Source organism: Clytia hemisphaerica, unplaced genomic scaffold (assembly GCF_902728285.1).
Source record: "Clytia hemisphaerica strain Z4C2 unplaced genomic scaffold, Clytia hemisphaerica genome assembly, whole genome shotgun sequence".
NCBI classification, from domain to species: Eukaryota; Metazoa; Cnidaria; class Hydrozoa; order Leptothecata; family Clytiidae; genus Clytia; species Clytia hemisphaerica.
The window spans coordinates 86,954-107,897 of record NW_027103463.1 but is presented as its reverse complement, the minus strand read 5'-3'; the positions used below and the strand labels follow the sequence as shown (position 1 = coordinate 107,897).

General features: G+C 36.3%; 2 protein-coding genes across 2 annotated transcripts; one reads left to right on the top strand and one right to left on the bottom strand.

The window, feature by feature from the left end:
• Positions 1-7,837: 7,837 nt before the first annotated feature.
• Positions 7,838-15,636, bottom strand: LOC136798268 (signal recognition particle 9 kDa protein-like). Its single transcript, XM_067054848.1, has 3 exons — positions 15,433-15,636; positions 8,705-8,773; positions 7,838-8,204 (listed from the first exon to the last, which is right to left on the bottom strand). The coding sequence occupies exons 1-3, from the start codon at positions 15,502-15,504 to the stop codon at positions 8,115-8,117; spliced, it is 231 nt and encodes a 76-aa protein (XP_066910949.1). The 5' UTR covers positions 15,505-15,636; the 3' UTR covers positions 7,838-8,114.
• Positions 15,637-15,882: 246 nt separating this feature from the next.
• On the top strand, positions 15,883-18,255 carry LOC136798267 (transcription initiation factor TFIID subunit 6-like). The gene is made up of 2 exons (XM_067054847.1): positions 15,883-17,143; positions 17,826-18,255. Exons 1-2 carry the CDS (start codon positions 15,926-15,928, stop codon positions 18,108-18,110), a joined length of 1,503 nt encoding a protein of 500 aa, XP_066910948.1. The 5' UTR covers positions 15,883-15,925; the 3' UTR covers positions 18,111-18,255.
• Positions 18,256-20,944: the final 2,689 nt, after the last annotated feature.

The window sequence follows — 20,944 nt, the reverse complement described above, 5'->3', positions numbered from 1 at the left end:
TTATTTTTCGTTTTTCTCTTCCATTGACAAAACATTCGAAATAATATTGCACAGTGTCAAATAGCGTCATGTGACATTCGCAAAATTGCTTCAATTCAGTTCTCTGTATTTTCCATTCAAATTCTCTTTGTTCCGTTCCTACAACCTCGTGGCCTGTATTTCATGCTGTGGAGTGTTTTTACTTTGTTGTTGAGTACGACACAAGTGTGCTGACAGCAACCAACTGGTTTCACCATACCATTTTTCGCCATCTCTCCTATTCGTATCAGTTAAGAAGGAAGAAAGTTAATGACATTGCTCTGCTCAATGGTCTTGTCTCGATTTGTTGCAAAGATGGAATTGAAAACACGACTCAAAGGTCTTTGCTTAATCGTTTCTAAGTTCAAAGATAAAGAACGCTCTCGCTGAATGTCTTTTGAAACACTCCTTCGATGTCTCAAAGAAGCTCGTGATTTCTTGATCGGTGGATGCATGTCTGGTTGTCGATCAACAAACAGTTTTGCGTGTTCAGTCATGAGAGCGTAAAACCAAGTGTTTCTTGAATCTTCCATACGATACCCAAGTGTCACTGAACCCTTATCGTTGCTATCAAAGTTGATTTTGATGTAGAAGATATTAGAAAGTCTTTTATCGTTGATTTTTCCAACGTAAATGGAGGGTCGATGAAGTAAAGCAACTCGAATGTGAAGTCCTTGTTGGTGATGTTCTTTACTTTCAGAAATGACGCATGAACCTCTGCTCACCACTGTGTAGACCATGTTCCACGTCTTTTGACCACTCTGTTTTAACGTGTAACCGTCCATTCTACTCTCTTTTTTGCTAAAAGAAAATATAGTAGTAGTTGTTCAGAAATGAACCAATTCAAAAACAAGAAATTGTATCTCACAACTCACTTGTTCGACTTTCAAATTTACTTTTAAACTTTTTTATCAGATCATGTCATCTAAGAAAAGGTTAATTCCACTTTTCATACATGACATGATTACTTTTTCTTTAAATCGAATTAGAGTTAAACCCTACTTAGCAGAACACTGTCAAACATTTAGTACACCAGCAAAGTGTCATACCAGTCGCCTCTTTTCACGTTCACTCTCTCTGTGTTAATGGGAGAACTACATCTACTCGACATCTACTTCCTGAGGCAACGGATTTCTGTTTTTAAACATTATCAATTATTCAGCTTTATATCTCTTTATTTATACTTTTATGTTTTCCAAATTTATCGACTTCCTATTGATGGACGATAGGGGGTAATGCCAGTAGGGAGCATCTCAATACCTTCAATCAAACACCTTACTGTAACGTACGATAAAAAAGAAGCCAAAAGGAAAATTCCAACGTGACGATGTAATAAATGCCTATTCATCATTAAACAAAAGAGGTTACCAAACTGATGGAATGATGCTATTATGTTTTATCAGAACGTTATAATAAGATAAAAGCGCTTTCTCGTTCACTGTTGGGAGAAAAGAAATTGCTGCATTCCTGTTTTATTTTGAGACTGAAGGGAAATCTTGCGATGACAAAATGCAGAAAGTATTTCTTTCACTTCCGCTAGATAATTTTAGGGTAAAACTAAGCGGACGCAAGTCGGAAAAAGGTCTATCCTGTTCTAACTTATTTTTTGTCGGTAGACTTCAACAGAATACATAAATAAATAAATAAACCTGATGTATTCAACATGTCATACTGAGAACGAAAGATATCAATCCTCTATGACGTCATCAGTTAGTTTTACAAAATTGAATGGTTATAATATATAATTTTCTATTGAACTTTATGGACTCGAGAAGCTCATTCCACCCCTGTATCACTAGCAAGAACTCAAAAGCACATTAACCAACTCCTCCCCGTGTCTGAAGAAAAATGGAAAGAACTTCTTGCTCCTTTAGCTTTCTCCACAGATCTGGATCACTTTCTCTTCAACTCTCTTTTATATTCGTGTATGAAAAAATCAGCATTGTTCTGTATGTTGCAGATGGCATACATCACCTTTCGCAATAACCTTCTTCCAAAGGAAAAGGGAGACAATGGAAATCAAGTTTCATTTTCGCTTATTTGAGAAAAAGCAAAATCTTTCATCCTTCCTTCTGTACACAGACCCGACATCTACTCTCGGGTACCTAATAGGCGTCCCCCGCTAATTAATTTCCACCCAGGACATTCTTATTCCAACCCCCCGCTTATTAATTTTTGGGAAAATGTTTTTGAAAGTTCCCTTTTTTTGTCTTAATTCTGCTGTATTAGCCTCATTTACAAACATTTTCCACCCAGGACATTTTTATTCCAATCCCCCCCCCCGCTTATTAAGTTTTGAGATTTTTTCCAACCCCCCTGCTTATTCCAACCCCCCGGCTATTAGGTACCCGAGAGTAGGCTAATTTCAAAATTCATTGTCGTAGAGGGTCTTTGTCATTGTCTTTTCTGATTTGAGATTTTTCAAACCGACCGCTGCGATGGAGTGCGATCGAGAGAGAGAGGGGAGAAGGGAAGTGTTGTTATAAATCATACTTCGTTGCAGCATGAAGGCCCCCCCCCAGCGGTTTGCGTGAATGCGTGAATGGGCTATTTTGGTTGCGTGAATGCGTGAAAATAGAAAAAAAATTGCGTGAATGCGTGAATTGAAAAAACTTGCGTGAACGTGAAAATCCATATTTCTATTGCGTGAATGCGTGAATCTGCCCTGTTTTTTGCGTGAACGAGTGAATTTTTCCTTTTCACAGTTTGTAGAAAACCCCAAGGTGCGCACCTATCCCCAATTCAAGGGATGCCAGGTTAAGGTGCACAAAAAAATCAGCAACATTCAAATTCTCTATTTTATAAAACGATTCATGATTTAGATGCGCTTTCTAGCAAGCAAGACACCTTAAATTTCCAGATTTTTTCGCTCGGGCCAAACGTGTATTGGCCCTCGAATCTTAAATAACTCTAATTTGCCCCCCTTGAAAGTGTTTGTTTAAGATAAAACCATGGTTATGCATGACGAGTGATCAAGAGCCAGGGCCAGAGCCACTGGGGGCGGGAGGCGGCCATGACTTCACCACGTTTTTGCAAATAAAAAGAAACTTATTTCAAAGAAATTTTTACCCATAATGTAGACTTTCGATAACCTGATTTCATGGCAAAATTAGTCTGAAATGGAGTCGTATTTAAGCACATCAGAGGGTTAAAATAGAAATTTTCTCCTGTCGGCGCAAAACATGGTTGCGCCTCCTTAGTCACTATGTTTTCGGCCCCTCCACGTTAGGAAATTAATTTGCGAGCCCTGATTAAAACCTTTCTTTTAAATTTTTTTTGATCGCTTCGCTCGCAACAAATGATAGTTCTTTTACCTCATTTTACAAGCTATCAAGCGATTGTACCTTGCCTCCAACGAATTTAGACTACATTCTTTTTCAATTGTGTTAAAGAGAGCATTTTTAGCCAAACACTAGACTAGTAAACTAGTCGTTGAAAACGGACCCCCATATACAAAAAATCAAGCTCCAAATAAAAAGAATCGAACGGGTGAAGTTGCGTCTCTTTTCTGAATTATGGTTATTAATGGTTATTTTCCTTTTCTCTCACGCGCGTTGAATATTTAATTAGTGTTTACATTATTTGATTGACAGTTTTATTATAAGGTTATAAGTAATAACCGACTAGTTTACTAGTCTAGCCAAACACGAGTGACAGAGATGCAAAACTTTCCTCTCTGCGTAAACCATGGTTGCGCCTCCTTACCCCTGAGCTAAGCATCATGGTGTCATACTCGAGTTTGTTTGACCTATTTTTGATAATGTTTAAGCTATTTTTTGTACAAAAATTCGCCTGCGGCGCATATCTTTTCACTTACTATCGCGATACATTAACTGCAGAAGCTTCATCTTTTCCAATCGATCGTGACAAGTTAGAAGAATCAAATATTTTGCGTGATGGCATGTGATTAAAGTTGAAAAATTACGTAACGCTTTCTATTTGGGGGCTTCTTATGACGCTACCACACACGGTGTTTTATAGTCAGGTCTACAGGAAAAAATCACTACTGAGTTAAGTTTTTCTCAAGTGCATGACCAAATCCGGTCGAATAATATCTCGAGTACAGCCTTGTCATACTTTTTTATGCAAATCGAACGTTTTACTCCATAATGGCGGAAATTACGTAAATTACGTAACTTAGCAAGACCTCTATTTTTGACATTTTCCCCGATTTTTTCCGAAAATTTCTCCGATTTCCCAAAAAATTGGGTTTACGTGAATTTCGAGAAAAACTTGCGTGAATGCGTGAATTGTGAAAATTTTTTGCGTGAATGCGTGAAATTTGGGTCCGCGGGGGGGGGGGGGGGGGGCCTCATGAAGGTATAAAGAAAAACAGGAGTTGAATGTGTCGGTAGTAATTAGTCTTTTGATTTCTTTCATGCAATATATCAAAAGAAAAAAGAGAATGTTTTTATAACATCTTATTTCATGTTGTTGCTTTGAATATCTTGGCTCAAATGAAATTTCTCGGACTTACTTTTCTTTTATATTGGACAAAATTATCAGTTGGTTATGGTTTTTGAAAATACTAATTAAACATTAAAAATGCACGATATATGAGATCATGAGCATGCATACATTGTAACTTTTCTTAATCATAGGGCGAGCTTTGTTACAATAGCGTAAATCTCCTGTTTCTTTATACCTCCGTGGTCGCAGACCTTTCCGTACAGTATATGGCCCCCAAAACGGAGACGGCACCCAAAACGGAGGTCGTCATTAAAATGAGGATTCTGTCTTGTAGATTTATCAGAATTAAACGATTTTCGTTTATTTTGAAAGAATGATGGTTATACTTAAAAATGAGCATGTTTTTGATGGTTTGAGACAGATTCAAAATAACATATTTGCGTCTGAAGGAAATATTTTAACACCAAAATTAGATAAAAATTGCATATAACTCACTCTAGCTCCTTGGATATTGAAAATAAGTTATGAATATGGGGTATAGGAAACTTTCTAAACCTAATGCCCTTCAGAAAATGCAGATACATCTGTGACTTTAGAGGATGGATAAAAGATATAGCATCTTAAAGGTCAACCAGTATTTTGGGGCCCTAGAATCAGCATTAATAAAACCGAAAATTCTAAACATGAATAACAGCAAAAAAATCTTGGAATTCCATTCCTATTTAGCTTGAGTTAATAGTTTATAACAAAAAATTAACATTATATATAAAATTTTTCGCTGAATCAGCAAAGACGGCAAATTCTGTCATTTTTTAACAAAATGTAGGAGAAAAATACCTTTAAAGCTTAATATTTTCAGTTTCAGTTAAGCTGTTTTTCTAAAATTTTCACAGCATATTCCATACATGAATGGAACTATTTTCAAAAGAGATTGGTTTTCAGAAAATTGATTAAGACGTTGTAAATCAAAATTGTCATTTCGAAAATTTCAGTTTAGACTTTGCATCATCGAAAATCTTGTAATATTTTATAAAAATCATAAATTTTACATCCATCGGGTCGTAAATTTAAGGGAAAACACAAATATGTTCATAGTTTCTCCCCCTATTACCACTGGGCTTAATAATTTGATTTTAACCTCCATTTTGACAACCAGGGGGTATACTGTAAATATTTTATCAAACAAATTTATGCCCAAAACCCTCTAAATCACATTTCAAAACTATGGTCAAAGTTTTGTATTCATTTCTTAAAGATATCTCGAGTAATCGCTAAAATTGCAAACCTCCGTTTTGGGGGCCATTAGAAAAAAGCTACCTATCTTTAAGCGATTGAAAAATATTGTTGAAATTGAAAATTTTGAAAAAGAACTTCCAGGAAATAAAGTAGAGATGTTAAAGCTTTTCATGCAGCAAAAATTTTTGAAAAACCTATTTTCCTCTAGATTTGAGAGAAATTTCAAGTTTGATCGACGTTTTGGGGGCCACATACTGTACGTGAATTTTCAAACAGTCAATGCACACAGAGTGAGATGCACTCTGGCACAGAATATCACAACACTAAATGATAGCCTTAAAGGGGCTCTGATACTGAAATACCGGCCAAATCTTTTCTGAATTCTGCTGTAAAAATACCGTACGATAACATACATAATAAGAATTTTACACTGTACATTGTAATTTTTCCAATGTTATTTTAGGTAAATATTTTGTTGAATTAAGTTTGAGGAGTAATGTGTTTTTAGGACTGACGCCACAGGTAGAACTTCTTGACTCTAAAAATTTGACAATATTCAAAGTCAATAAAACCCAAAACTACCAATGGAAAGCTCTGAAAAAACGATTAAGAGGAATAGTTCTCATCTCGAGAAAATGAACGTCAAAGTTGCGTTTTGTCCTGGGTGGAAAATTTTTGAAAAATAATTAGCGGGGGGGGGGGGGCGGCAATTAGGTACCCGAGAGTAGGATCTCAGGATCTAATAGGTAAAAAATGTTCCAATAAGGCTGGGAATAGTCGAACGTGCGCAATGCACTGGGCTCAACTTCAGTGGCTTCAAATTATTCATAGGCCCAATTGTAGACCCCCAGATATTCACCCAAGGAACAAATGTGCCAAATTTCAGCCAAATCCAACCATTTTTTAAATCTTCAGGGTGCCCTAAGGTTTTAGCCTCGTTTTGGCGAAAAACTCGTCCCCAGGCCCCAAGAATCAAAATTTCCAAAAATTGAAAAAAACACCCACAGAAGCATTGCTTCGTTACAAACAACTAAAATCTGGCGGACTGTTTTACAGTCCGCCTAAGCAAAAGCATATTACCATATACTACCGGGCCACTTAATCGCGCCATCCAGTCTAGAAAAAAAGCTTTAAGTGGACCCCGGGCTACCAAGGAACAAGTGTGCAAAATTTTAGCCAACTCGAACAATTTTTGAAGTCTCCAGGCTGCCCCAAAGTTATAGCCTCGTTTTGGCGAAAAACTCGTCCCCAGGCCCCAAAAATCAAAATTTTCAAAAAAAGAAAAAAGCACCCCCAGATATTCACCCAAGGAACAAGTGTGCAAAATTTCAGCCAGATCTAACAATTTTTGAAGTCTCCAGGCTGCCCCAAAGTTTTGGGACATACACACAGACACACACACACAGATCTGTAAAGCCCGAAGGGCTAGATTTTCGGCTTTTATCGAAAAGCGAAGCCTAGGTTTGGAAGGATTTCCTACCAAAGTCACGTGACTAGAATATGCAATTTCACCGGTTTGAGAGATGTGAAATAGTGTTTGCCGCCTCCTTTTTTTGATCTCGCGCTCCAAAGACAATTAAAATGCTAGATCCTATCCATCGGCACGAAATTTTAAAAATTCAAATTTTTGCTTCACTTTTTTTTGCTGGAGAAAGCTTAAAGTTCATGCCTATCTAGCCCTTCGTGCTTTACAGATATCTGTGGACACACATTCTCAGATTCTAACTCATGCCACTTAACCCCTCCCAAATCGAAAAATCCAATGAAGCAAAGTGAAAGTACTGAAACTGCGATTCTCGCCTGACCTTTCAATTCTGAAATGTTAAAATACCCAAAATTGCCCATTTCGGAGCTGATTGTAGATTTTCGTTTTCAAATCTTTAGGAAATTCTAAAAAGCCACTCAATTTTATCTTTCCAAAGAGGTATCACTTTTTATTAATACAGTTGACTCTCGTTAATTCGAACTCGAACGCAGTATCTTATTTGTTCGAATAACAGAGAGATTCGAATTATAGAAAATATTTTAAGAGGGTTTCTTTTTATGGGGGACTGAAATAAAAATTTGAATAATAAATGTTTGAATTAGCGAGGATTCTTTCTCTCAAGAACAATGTTTAAAAAATGTCTGGGCTGCCAATTTTTCTTGAACAGACTTTAACAACGGATAAGAATTTGTTTAGACAAAAGCAATTTTGAATATTTTTCCCGTGATTTCAGCAGATTTTAAATCAAAGAAATAAATAATTATGTACACCCATCACTCCCTAGAAAAGATATAAAATATTGTTTGGTTCTTTCGGTGATTTCATACCAACTACACACCCAGCCAGCCAATCATGATTCAGCAAACACGCGGCAACTATCGTCAAATGATTTGCAGGGAATCTCACACTATCCCGCTGCTCGCCTCGTTTAGAATGATTCGTTCAGTTCTCTACAGCCATTGGTTCATTTGGATGTCATATGTCTCATTAACACATTATTCAACTTCTCCAGTTTTTTCACGTCTTGCGCTTGGTCTGTACGGTATTTCAAACACTGAAAAACGGAAGGAGAGATTCAATTAGCAACCTTTTTGCGAATTTTGGCGTCATTCATATTTTTGGAAAAATGAGCCTTTTTGACGTCAATATCTACATGTTTTTATTTTATAAGCATACAAAAATCCGAAAACAGGCTCGGAGATGCTTAGGTCGAAAGCTTAATAAGGCTGAAAAATGCTTGAGGGGATGCTTAAATCTAAAGCATAAATTTAGGGAAAGACTGAAAATCCGTAAAATTCCAGCCAAAAAAAGCCAAAATCAGGAAAAAAACATTTTTCGTAGGCTCAAGTAATGCTTGCCATATGCTTAAATTTTCCCTATATCTGAGCCTAGATATGCTTATAAGTGCAATGCTTATAAAAGAAAAAACATGTATTATGAGTAGAAATTTTAAAAGTTTTCATCTTTTCCAGTTGAAGTACTTTTGGCTCAAGGAAGTTACGCTTTGAACCAATAATACAATATTGCAGAAAGTTAACTTAAAAAGGTACTTACAACTTTATCATCTGTCATCTTGATGACCAACTTCCCATCGCAATGTCGATATTTGGTGCAAAACCGTGCCTGAAGAGAAAAAATACGATACGATAGCAAGATACGTAGCAAGAATTGTGTGAATTATTAAGGTATGTGTTCACATTCTCTTTAATTGATCATATCTTTAGAACAACAAATTTTTATGTATAAAAAGTACACAATAAATAATAATATATAAAAAGTATATATTTTCTGAAAGCCAATAATATTCTCTTTCTAATGGTAAAAGTTTCAGCTGAATTTAAAAAACTGGGCAGGATATAATTAAAATCTTAAGAATTTTAACCTTGCCTACTTTAAAGAAGTTAAAGTCACCCATAGCTTTTGAATTTTGAAAAAATAATTTCAATAATATGTTCCCAATAGATCGAACTAAAAAAGTCTCTTAGGATTTTTTTTGGAATTGATTTTAACTCTTTAAATCCTAAATTCTGTAAAAATATCGATAAAAAAGTAAATTTAAATGTGATTTTTTCAGTTATCTGTAAATTGAGGAAAAACAACTCGGTTAGAAATAAAATCCTAAGACACTTTTTAAGTTTGATCTTTTGGGAATCTCATAAAAAAAGAATGAAGTCGATATCTAAATGCTATGGGTGACTTTAACTTCGTTAAAAGTAGTATGGTGTGGTAAAATTTCGTTTTTTTCTACATCAATTTGAAATTTTTAACGAGATGATTGCTGTTTATTTGAGTAATCAGTGAAATGTGTCAAAAATATTACTATTCAATAGAGGTGAGAATAAACATCAGCTGAATTCTCTCTTTTGTCTTTGTTGTTTCCGAAAGAGACATAAGAGTCATAAGACGAACTTTGTTTTGAAATTTAAATGGTTATAACTCTGGATCAAAAAAAGATTTTAAGATCGCGATTTTACCAAAATGAAATCCAGTAACTTTTCTTCCACTTTGACTGAAAAAAATTTTTTTAACAAAAAATCGGAAAAAAGGTGTACACATACGTTAAGTAAACCAATAATTTTCAAAGTTTTCCTGTGCATGCAACCTTTTTGGTATTTTAGTACTTGATGAAACAGGATGAAACTAAAAATAATTTCCCGGTGTTACCACAACGTCACTAAGCGCGATATTTGAGATCTTAATACTGACCGCTCCCCTGTTTTTTGAGGGATTTAAAGACAGCCTTGGGTCTGTTGAATAGGGTGTTTGTGTAGGATGGTTTCACCTTGATTTTGGATTTAAAAATCCGTCATCCGTCAAATTAAATTTTTGCAAAAATTAGCTTTTTCATTGATCCTCCAATTCAAATTTCTGCCAAAATTTCTTCACTTACCAGAGACATCCACAGCATCTTATCACTTTCAAAATGTAAATAATAAGCAAGTGAGATTCTGTGCTGAATTTCATCGAGTTTGGCTGAGGGAAAACCACTCAAAATGTGCTAATTACCTTAAAGGAAGAAATTTTGGCGGAAAGAAAATTTGGCGGATTTGGCTGAAATCCGCCAAATTAAGTTCCCGCCATCCGCCAAATTAAATTCCCGCCAAATTAAACATTTTGAAAATATGATCTCTTTTAAGGTGTTTTTGCTATTTTTTCGCTGTCTTGACGCCATCTTAAGGTTAAATTTTTAAGCGACCGCCAAATTAAATTCCCGCCAAATTTAGTTTTTTCATCCATCCGCCAAATTAAATTCCCTCTAAAAAAAACTTTTTTGGCCATCCGCCAAATTAAATTCCTGCCAAAATTTCTTCCTTTAAGGTAGCATACCACACCATAAGGTGCCGTGGTATAGTGGTAGTCGACCTTGGCTTCTGTGCAGGAGGCCAGGGTTCGATTCCCACTCCCGGCAGTTCACTTGGCAAGTGAACATTCCTTCGCCCGGGTTAACCCATGCAATGTGAGGGGAATTGGGTAGTCAGTTCAAGGTGCTGACGGGACGCTCATTAGTAAGCGTCTATAGTTGCGAAATAGGCCTCTAAAGCCTCCTGCAACTCAACCAAATGGAAATATGAAATGCTTTTTCTTGCACGAAAAATAGCCAGTCCCAATTTGAAATTTGTGCTGTACCTAGCGGGCGCCGCTTCGTGGAGAAAAATTTTGGCTTGTGTTTGCAAAATTTTAGTCTCTGCATGGCAGATTATTGAGGATGTTAATTTTCAGAGAACTCGCCAGAGAAATTACTTGAAATTTTGGTCAATGGTTCAAATCTTGACTAAGAAAAAGTTTCTTTAGTCTTCTGAATGCTGATCGAAGCAATACCTGAAAAGATTTAGGTCAAAGTTTCTGCTCTTCTTTTTAGCATACTCCTTAGCATCTCCTAATTTGATTACTACTCTCCAAATTAGGTATCTTCTGGAAATCAGCCGGGTGAATTTATTTTTGAAAGTCAAATGGCCGCAAAAAAGAAACTTTTTTTGTGCTGTCAGGAAAAAAAATTTTTCAAACTGAATATTCATGATATTCATGACGTAATGTTTTTTACGGAAAGACCAAAAGGCAAAAATGGATGATGGGTATGTGCGGACGGTAACGGTCGGTTTTTTCACCTTTCAAAGTCTCTCTAAGGGTTGGAAAAATCAGAAAGTTTTAAATTAGTCTCTCTAAGGGTCGGAAAATTCAGGATTTTTAGGAAATTTTTTGATTTCCATAGAAAATATTTGTAATAAAGTCTCTCTAAGGGTATGACTTTTTTCAAAAATCGGAAAAAAAAATTCAAAAAGTCTCTCTAAGGGTCACTTTTTCAGCAAAAATCAGTTGGTTTTCGGAGGTCCCGTCCGCACATACCCCTCATTCGCCAACCCTAGTACCCCCCCGGGGACGGTTGTAATCAATAAAATCGATATCTATCTAAATTAAATATCTACTGACAAAAACCAGGGTCTTTCCGTAGAAAACATTATGTCATGAATATCATGAAAAAATCTAATAATGTGAAGAAAAAAATTTGCGACCCACCAGGGGAATTTTTTTTTTCATCACCCACATCTGGAAATTTGAAATTTTTTTGGGCTGAACTCTGACCCCCTCGATACAGTATGCCTAAAACTATAAAATCCTAAAAACGATTAATATATATTTATCTTTCAATAACGCTAATTCAAAATTGTATATAGCTTCAACGGTGCATGTTTGAGGCAAAATCAAAATTTTGTGACCAAAAAAGGTATGAAAAAAGCCAACCTTGTCCCAGTGTATCCCAGGCTTTATTTACGTTACTTACTGAATCGCCGAATTCCGACTTGAAAATTTCAATAAGGGTATATACATAAAAAAACTAAAACGGGACTCAATGTGGGTTAAGGGCCGTCGACATTCGACTTTCGAATTTTTTAACGGCATTTGGCCGTTATGGTTCTGACCCCCTCCCCCCTCTACGTTAACGGCGGCCATCAAATTCTCTAAAGTTAAAAAATTGTCAAAAATCGATGAAACTCCAAATTTTCTCCTTCACTTTCATCATTGTTTCGTCAACCATCTTTAATATCGCTACGGCTTCGCTCAGTTTACATTTTAAAAATAACGGAGATAATTTCTAAACTTTTTTCTGAAAGTTGCGTGAATTAATTATCTCCGTAATCATAATCAATAGAATAGCGGCATTTCAAAGAAAAAAGACCGACCGTCTGCGAAATTCAAGGGCCGCGCAGACCGTCTAAACAAATGGAACACAAACATAAACATTGGGTCGTTTGTTTTGGATAAAATTATTCTAAAAAATAGCGAAGTGAATACTTGAGGTATGTGACTTTAGCAGATCTTAGTTGATAAAAGGAGGAAAAGAAATATGGAAAGTCAGTTAGGAACATTTGGCGAGTTCCTGTACGCGGCCGCAATCAAAAAAATCATAACGTCACTCAATAAAAAATGGCGTCTTTTCGCACTTTTTTTAGCCTAGACGATGTAGCAAACATAGTAAGTATAAGCACACTGTGCTTTTTTAATTGGCTGACAATTTCTTTTGCGTCGGAAAAACTTTTTCAAACTTTCAGCGATGATTGATCAAACTGTTACAATGAAAATTATCCAGTGCATTTTTTATCTTCTTACCTTCTTCATCTTTAATGAAGCACTCGAAGTTTACTGAAAGTAAGCACATAAGATATTCTTATAATTAATGATATTCATTTAAACACGCTTCGTTATGCGCTGTGGTGGAGTGCACAACGTAACTCGCGCGGCAACTAACTCGCCTTCTGTTTGAAGATCATATTGGGCGTTTTGGCGTTACCACCCTCGACGCAGCGAGCGCCTTTGTCTTTCCGCAACTCTTTCCATGTTGGCCTTAACAATAGATCCAAAAGGGCACCATAATCTTGGAAGATAATTTGTTTTGGTCTCTGGCTTTGGGAAGTAGCAATGTTTTTGGTTGTTTTCAATGGAAAATGGTAAGAAACTTAAGTTTACAAGTGTCATTTAGTTTTTGCTGGCTTATAGAATGACAGGATCCTGGATGGTTTCCCTAACTGAAAGTAACATTTGTATGGAATAAACGTCTCAAAAATCAATATTTTCAGGTGAAAAGAATTGATATGTGGTGAGTTGACCCCTAAAGAGATTTTCTACCTTCCCTTAACGGCACATGGTTGACCCCCTGCCCCCCTTAACGGCCAAATGCCGTTAAAAAATTCGAAAGTCGAATGTCGACGACCCCTTAAGTAGGGTGCGCACTCGTCGGGATTTTTTGCGCGGAACGAGGAAGAATTTACAAAAATGAACTTCAATGCATTAGTACTTACCTTTAAATCATCCAAATCTGTTCATTCTTTTTTTAAATCAATCAGGAATTATCAGGGAAACAAGTAAAAAAACTGCATCCATGTATCTATTTTCTTTCCAAAGATATTCATGTTTTTCGACGTCAAGGTGAAAACGCGATTTAGCGCTGACCACGGCACCGGAAAATTCTCGACCCACATTGAAACAAATGGCTGTCGTATTGAGCTGGTTCATCTTTTCAATCGCGGTTTTTTTAGTAAACCCAGGGTAAGATTAGGCTACAATCTATCACAAAGTGCTTTATTTGAAAATCTACAGGCCGTCTGGAATTTTGAAAAACAAGAAGAAATTGCGTTTTTTTAATAAGATTGCGGATTTTTTCGTTTAAGCACCATACACCATCTGAAAGCTGAGGATTTCAGCTTTCTAGTGGTGAAATTTGTTTTTAGCTATCATTTCCAGCTCATTAGCGATAAGCTAAAGTTTAACAGTCATCGGGCCGATTTTCAGACCGCGCCAGCAAAACTCATCACGCCCCGCCACGCGGAAGGCTAGAATTCACCCGCCATCTTTATTGTTTTTTGGTGCTGTCCAAAGGTCATTTCTTGGTTGCGCGTGGTAGGGAGACGATTCCTTGAAAAGGTGGTTTTTTTGTGGTTTGAAAATGGAATAACTTTGGAACTACTTAACCAATTTTAACAAATGACCCCTCATTTTTCTCACAAAGGTAAGGACTTTCAAATGAAATTAGTTTGGTTTTCAAAATTTGAGGGGAAAATTTTGACCTGTCCACCCTAACTTAAGGTAGGGTGGTCAGGCCAAAATTTTCCCCTCAAATTTTGAAAACCAAACTAATTTTATTTGAAAGTCCTTACCTTTGTGAGAAAAATGAGGGGTCATTTGTTAAAATTGGTTAAGTAGTTCCAAAGTTATTCCATTTTCAAACCACAAAAAAACCACCTTTTCAAGGAATCGTCTCCCTACCACGCGCAACCAAGAAATGACCTTTGGACAGCACCGAAAAACATTAAAGATGGCGGGTGAATTCTAGCCTTCCGCGTGGCGGGGCGTGAGGAGTTTTGCTGGCGCGGTCTGAAAATCGGCCCGATGGCTGTTAAACTTTAGCTTATCGATAATGAGCTCGAAATGATAGCTAAAAAAAAATTTCACCACTAGAAAGCTAAAATCCTCAGCTTTCAGATGGTGTATGCTGCTTAAATGAAAAAATCCGCAATCTTGTTAAAAAATCGCAATTTCTTCTTGTTTTTCAAATTCCAGACGGCCTGTAGATTTTCAAATAAAGCAGGTTGTGATAGATTGTAGCCTAATCTTACCCTGGGTTTACTAAAAAAACCGCGATTGAAAAGATGAACCAGCTCAATATCGACAGCCATTTGTTTCAATGTGGGTCGAGAATTTTCCGGTGCCGTGGTCAGCGCTAAATCGCGTTTTCACCTTGACGTCGAAAAACATGAATATCTTTGGAAAGAAAATAGATACCTGGATGCAGTTTTTTTTACTTGTTTCTCTGATAATTCCTAATTGATTTAAAAAAAAGAATGAACAGATTTGGATGATTTAAAGGTAAGTACTAATGCATTGAAGTTCATTTTTGTAAATTCTTCCTCGTTCCGCGCAAAAAATCCCGACGAGTGCGCACCCTACTTAAGTAAAGAAAAACTTGTGGCAAATGATATTCAAAGAAGTGCTTAGCTATCAAAAAACTTTTCTGACATTTTTCCGACTTGTCTGACTCGAGATTAATGTTTTGTGAAGGTGAGTCGACGTCCGGTCTGGCCACACGAACAGAACATATTTTAGATTGCCCCCTTATTGACGCCAGAGAATACCCTGGTGTTGGCTGATGCAAGATCCCCCTCTCTTACGCATTGGAAAAGCAGACAATGCCAGTGTATTATCTAGCGCTCTATCAGTAAGCATAAAAAAGCTGATAGTACGCAGGGAACGAGGTTGGCTGGAAAAAAGCAATAAGAAAAAGTACCTACTTGCGATGGATTTTCAATAAACAGTTGCTCGGCAGCTTTGGCAAAATCTTCCCAATTTTCGATGTAAGTCATCTTGAAATATATCTATCAAAAATATTGAAGGGCGAGAGAGAAATAACAGAGATCGTAGTGAGATTTTAGACCATGTGTTTCGTTTGCATTCGTCGTCAGCCCGCTCGCCCGCACTACTGACACATCAAATGTTCGTTTGAGCAATATCAAATAGAAAAATAGAACAATTTTGAAGCATAGTATACTTTAAAGGGACACGAAGAAAATAATGATTTCATCAAAAAATTGGTTTTTCCAACTTTTATTCAGTTTAGATAAAATTATTTACAAAAAGATTTATCTAAAGGACTATAAAGATAGATTTAAGGAAAGTAGTGCAACTTTTTTTTCTTTTCGGATGAAAATAATCATCTTTGCATTTTAACTAGACGGTGTTCCTAATTTCCACGACAGAGGCTAGTGAAAACAAACTTCAAACAAGATGGCGGCCATAAAACACGATTTTCAAGGAAAATCTAACAAATCTTCAACTACTGCACAGGTACCAGGCGTTTTTACTTCCGAGATATTGAAGTCTGTCGTTGAATCTGTTGGCTACGATAAGCCTGCAGACGAAGCCTTACAATACCTTTCTGAGAACTTAACATTTGTCATCAAAGAAACCATTCAAGAAGCAACCAAATTTCGAAATAAATCAAAGCGTAAAATGCTTTCTCCTGCTGATATTGATCACGCATTGAAAGTAAGAAATATCGAACCAGTTTATGGATTTACAAACAAACACTATGTTCCTTTTCGACATGCGAGTGGTGGGGGGAGAGAGATATATTTTCAAGAAGATGTTGATATTGATTTAGAAGATCTAATGAGCCAGTCCCTTCCAAAGGCTCCTCTTGAAATAACATTGAAATCACATTGGTTGGCTATTGATGGAATTCAGCCATCAATCCCAGAGAATCCTCCTCCTATCAAAAAGGAAATGCAACTAAATGAAGTTGTGAGTCCATTCTCAAAAAGCAGGCATATAAAAGAAGTTGGTGTTGACAAAGTTGGTTCACTCAATAAAAACTCAACAAAAGAAGGAAAGAAAGAGTCAAAAAGTGACAAACGAAAAGCAGAAGAGTTGAAAAAGATAGCAGATGAAAAGGCTGACTCTCAAAAGTGCAAACCACTGGTAACTCATGAACTTTCAGTTGAACAGCAAATGTATTATAAAGAGCTTACTGAAGCAAGTGTTGGATCTATTGAGACAAAACGAACTGAGGCATTACAAAGCCTTTCCAATGATCCAGGATTGTATCAACTTCTCCCGCGATTTATCACTTTCATCAGTGAGGGAGTTCGTGTGAATGTTGCTCAACATAATCTTGCCATCTTAATTTATCTATTAAGAATGATTAAATCTCTCTTGGAAAACTCTACACTTTATCTGGAAAAATATCTTCATGAAGTCATTCCTGCTGTGATGACCTGTATTGTAAGCAAGCAACTCTGTCCAAGGCCTGATTTTGATAACCACTGGGCTCTAAGAGATTTTGCTGCACGATTAATGGCACAAATCTGCAAACATTTCAACACTCCAACAAATAATATACAACCAAGAATCACAAAATCTTTATCACTTTCACTCGACATGGAAAAAGCTCCACTTTCAACCCACTATGGTGCCTTAGCAGGGCTGTCAGAACTTGGATTTGAGGTTTGTAATTTTGCTCAATTATCAATATCTTGCTAACTTCAAAATTTGTAAAGTACCGTAACTTGGTCTAATATGAAAGCTTGAATCACTGATTGAAAAAGGGTTATTCCTCTCTGACTACTAAGCAAAGAATGTTTTGACCTTTCTATCAATTTCAGCTGATAAAAAGGTGTCAGAATTACAGTAGAGGACGTGTGTCTACATTAGACCAAGTTACTGAATAGATCCGTTAAAAAATTAGCAATTATAGTTTGATGGCCAAAAGACCTGTCATGGGAAACACCTTAGCCCCATTAATTTTTGCACACCTTTTTTGTCAATGGCCTATTTAAAAATAAGATCATTTTATTGATTTAATTACGAGAAAAATGTTATTTATCTTATAGACGCTTTACTATTTTCAATCGAAATTTTTAGTTCCTTCAAAGCTTCCCACTCTCTTGTTCGGTTGCCACTGTGAAAAAAGCAACATAGAATGAAACTCGAACTTTCGAATTTTTTGCAGTCAAATATCTGCTTTAAAAACACATTAAAAACACGATAATAGAGCTAATAAAGAATTTCGACAAACTTAGCTTTGAGCAAAATTTTTGATATTTTACATTCGAGTCTGCCAAAAAAAAATGTAGATGTGTATTTTGCATAGTTCTACTCTAGCTAAAAAAATAATCTTCCATCTCAGGTGATCAAGAGTATCGTGTTGCCAAGAATCAAGAGCGAGAGCGGTTTGATAAAAGAAGCCATTAATGGAAACAACAGTGCTGAGAAGAAAGCTGCTGAACATTTGCAAGCTCTTCTTGTCAAGCATTGCACACCCGTTATTTTCAAAACCCTTTCTCATGGTGTGGTGGAAACGCAAGAACAATTTGTTGACAAATTTGGGTTCGTTGGAAACCTCATTTTTCAGAAAGTGAATCAAATGAAACTAACTTCTTTGAACAGACAGCAAATCTCTGCTCTTAATTGAACACGGTTACTGGTTTGTCGTTCTTTCATAGTTTTGAGACAAATCTAAGTCAACTATGAATACCTTAACCCTTTAAGTGCCGATGTCGTATATATACGACATGGGCTATATAGGAGGGCGAAGCCCTCCTGTAATGCCCAGTTTGAGTTAGAAATCGTTATTTTTGGTCGAACTCGTAGGAATTAGATTGTCCTTTATGGTCAAGCAAAAAAAATTTCAAAAATGAGTCTTTCCAGCGAGATTTTAAGCAAAAAAGTCCAAAAAATGCAAAAAATTGACAAAAATTCACTTTTTTGAGATTCTGACCGTTTTTTGACTATTTTTGGTCAACGAGTGATCCAAGAACCTCCAAATTTGGCCCTGTTTTACTTTATTCTGTCTTCTAGTGAATTGATTTGAAGTTTTACCACTGGGCACCTTCCATCAGTTCAGTCAGGTCCGCGCAGCGGGCCTGACTGCTTTAATTCCCCTAACGTACCCCCCCCCCTTGGCCGCCGCCCACACGCCCTTCCTCAATTGGGCGGCGCCGAAGGCGCCCAAAAGAAAGAGGAGACTCTAAGCTATCCAACGAGCTATATACGAGCTTCTAATTCTTTCTAGATCAGGAGATATAAGCCCTTAAAGTTTGAACTAGCGATTTTTAAAAAAAAACTTAGAAAAAAAGACCCTGGCACTCAAAGGGTTAAGGGAAGAAATTTTTCGCGGAATTTAATTTCGCGAATTTGGGCGTAATTCGCGAAATTAAATTCCGCGAAACACACCGAAATTGTTAAACCGCGAAATTAATTCGCGAAATTCGATTTTTTTTTTCTTCTTTTATTTTGTTGTTTTTGACCAGGTATTACCAAAAAAGATGGACACAATTGATTTTTAAGCATTATAACGTGTATTTTTATCAAATATAAACAAATATAAACTCCGTGATGCTTAAAAGTTAATCAAGTTGATAAATTCTTCTCAATCGCGAAATTAAATTCCGTGAAACTTTTAAAAGCGGCTCATTCGCGAAATTAAATTCCGCGAAATTTGCCATTTTGAAACTCTGATTCGCGAAATTAAATTCCGCGAAAATTTCTTCTCGCGAAAATTTTGTTCCCTTAAGGTAGCCTGAAACATTTGTACATTTCATCATAGTAATGTAAATATTTTTTAATATTGATTAATCGTACACGGGGACGAAAGTCGTCAGAGTTAAGATATTTAGCTTTCTTGATCAACCATGATAAAAACCCGGGGGGTACTAGGGTTGCGAACTGACGGGTGCCACCCGACTTTCGAACTTTGGACCCTTACCGGGACTAAAAAGGAGAAAACAGAGGAAAATTTTGGGAATTTTACGACCCTTAGCGGGACAAATTTGACTAAATTTCAATCTTTAAAAAGTAGCACGTGGGTGAAATTTGACACATATTACATTTTTAAAGGAATAAATTTTGCTGGATTTGGCCAAAATTCGCTAAATTAAGTTCCCGCCAAAATTTATATTTTCCGCCGTCCGCCAAATTAAGTTCTCGTCAAATTTAACTTATATAACGTACCTCCAAATTTATTCCAAAATTGGGTTTTCAACGATTTTGCTATCATTTTTTACCCTAAATATCCTGCAACAGGCAAATCAAATTCCCGCCAAATTTATTTTCTCGGCCATCCGCCAAATTAAATTCCCGCCAAAATTTCTTCCTTTAATGTAGAAGGTTCCTTACAGTATAATTTGCCCCCAAAACGGCGACGGCACCAAAAACGTAGGTCCTTATTAAAATGAGGATTCTGACCTTTAGATTTTGCCAAAATTAGACGATGGTGGTTTATACTTAGAGTATATTTTTGACAGATTCAAAATAAGAAGGAAACGTGTGAAGGAAACCAAAACAACACCAAAACTAGATAAAAATTATAGCTTACTCTAGCTCCTTGGATATTGAAAGTAAGTTATGAAAATGGGATATAGGAAACTTTCTACACCTAATGCCTTTCAGAAAATGCAGATACATCTTTGACTTTAGAAGATGAGTAAAAGAATAGCATCTTAAATGCCAACCAGTATTTTGGAGGCTCTAGAATCAGCAATGATAAAAACGAAAATTCTAAATATGAGTAACAGCAAAAAATCTTGGACCTACCAGCTTGACTTTACTTTAGTTTATAACAAAAAATTAACATTATATAGAAAATTTTTCGCTGAGTCAGCAAGAACGGCAAGTTCTGTCATTTTGTTGCAAAAAAAAGGAGAAAAATAACTTTATTCATCAATGTTTTCAGTTTCAGTTTAAGCTGTTTTTCTAAACATTTCAAGAATGGAACCATTTTTAAAAGAAATTGGTTTTCAGAAACTTAAAGGTTTTATTTTTACATAAGTGTTCCCGTTTCATATCAGATACACCTTTTCCCCTTTCTGTGCCCAATCTTGCTCCACATCCGTGTCATTCCAATGTGAAAAAGCTTGTGAATTAAAATTGATGAGTAAGCAAACGATACTTTATCACTCCTATTTAAAAACAAAACATTTAATTAAGAAGTCGTTCAAAGGAATAAAACATTTTCAGTTTAGGCAAAAAAGATGCAGTGTTTCCGGAATGCGGGTGAAGGAAAAAAGCTTTCATGCAGCCGGCCGGAATTTTAGGATCATTGAAATAGAATGTTCATAGCTTCTGCCCCTATTACCACTGGGCTTAATAACTTTGTTTTAACTACAATCATGGACAAAATATTTTAGAGAAAAAGGATTTCAAACACCACACATGACTTTTAAGCGCTTTAAAGTACAGTTGGAAAGTTGAGTTTTAACACGAGACTTAAGACGACCTTAGGATCTCAGGATTTAAAAGCTCTCCAAA

What these genes read in the sequence shown, in the direction of transcription:
- LOC136798267 (XM_067054847.1), top strand. Translation starts at nt 15,926, where the DNA reads ATGGCGGCCATAAAACACGATTTTCAAGGAAAATCTAACAAATCTTCA. An exon ending in TGTCAGAACTTGGATTTGAG is followed by an intron (nt 17,144 to 17,825) that starts GTTTGTAATTTT and finishes CTTCCATCTCAG; the next exon opens with GTGATCAAGAGTATCGTGTT.
- LOC136798268 (XM_067054848.1), bottom strand. Translation starts at nt 15,504, where the DNA reads ATGACTTACATCGAAAATTGGGAAGATTTTGCCAAAGCTGCCGAGCAA. An exon ending in TTATTGAAAATCCATCGCAA is followed by an intron (nt 8,774 to 15,432) that starts GTAGGTACTTTT and finishes TTTTCTCTTCAG; the next exon opens with GCACGGTTTTGCACCAAATA. An exon ending in AGATGACAGATGATAAAGTT is followed by an intron (nt 8,205 to 8,704) that starts GTAAGTACCTTT and finishes TCCGTTTTTCAG; the next exon opens with TGTTTGAAATACCGTACAGA.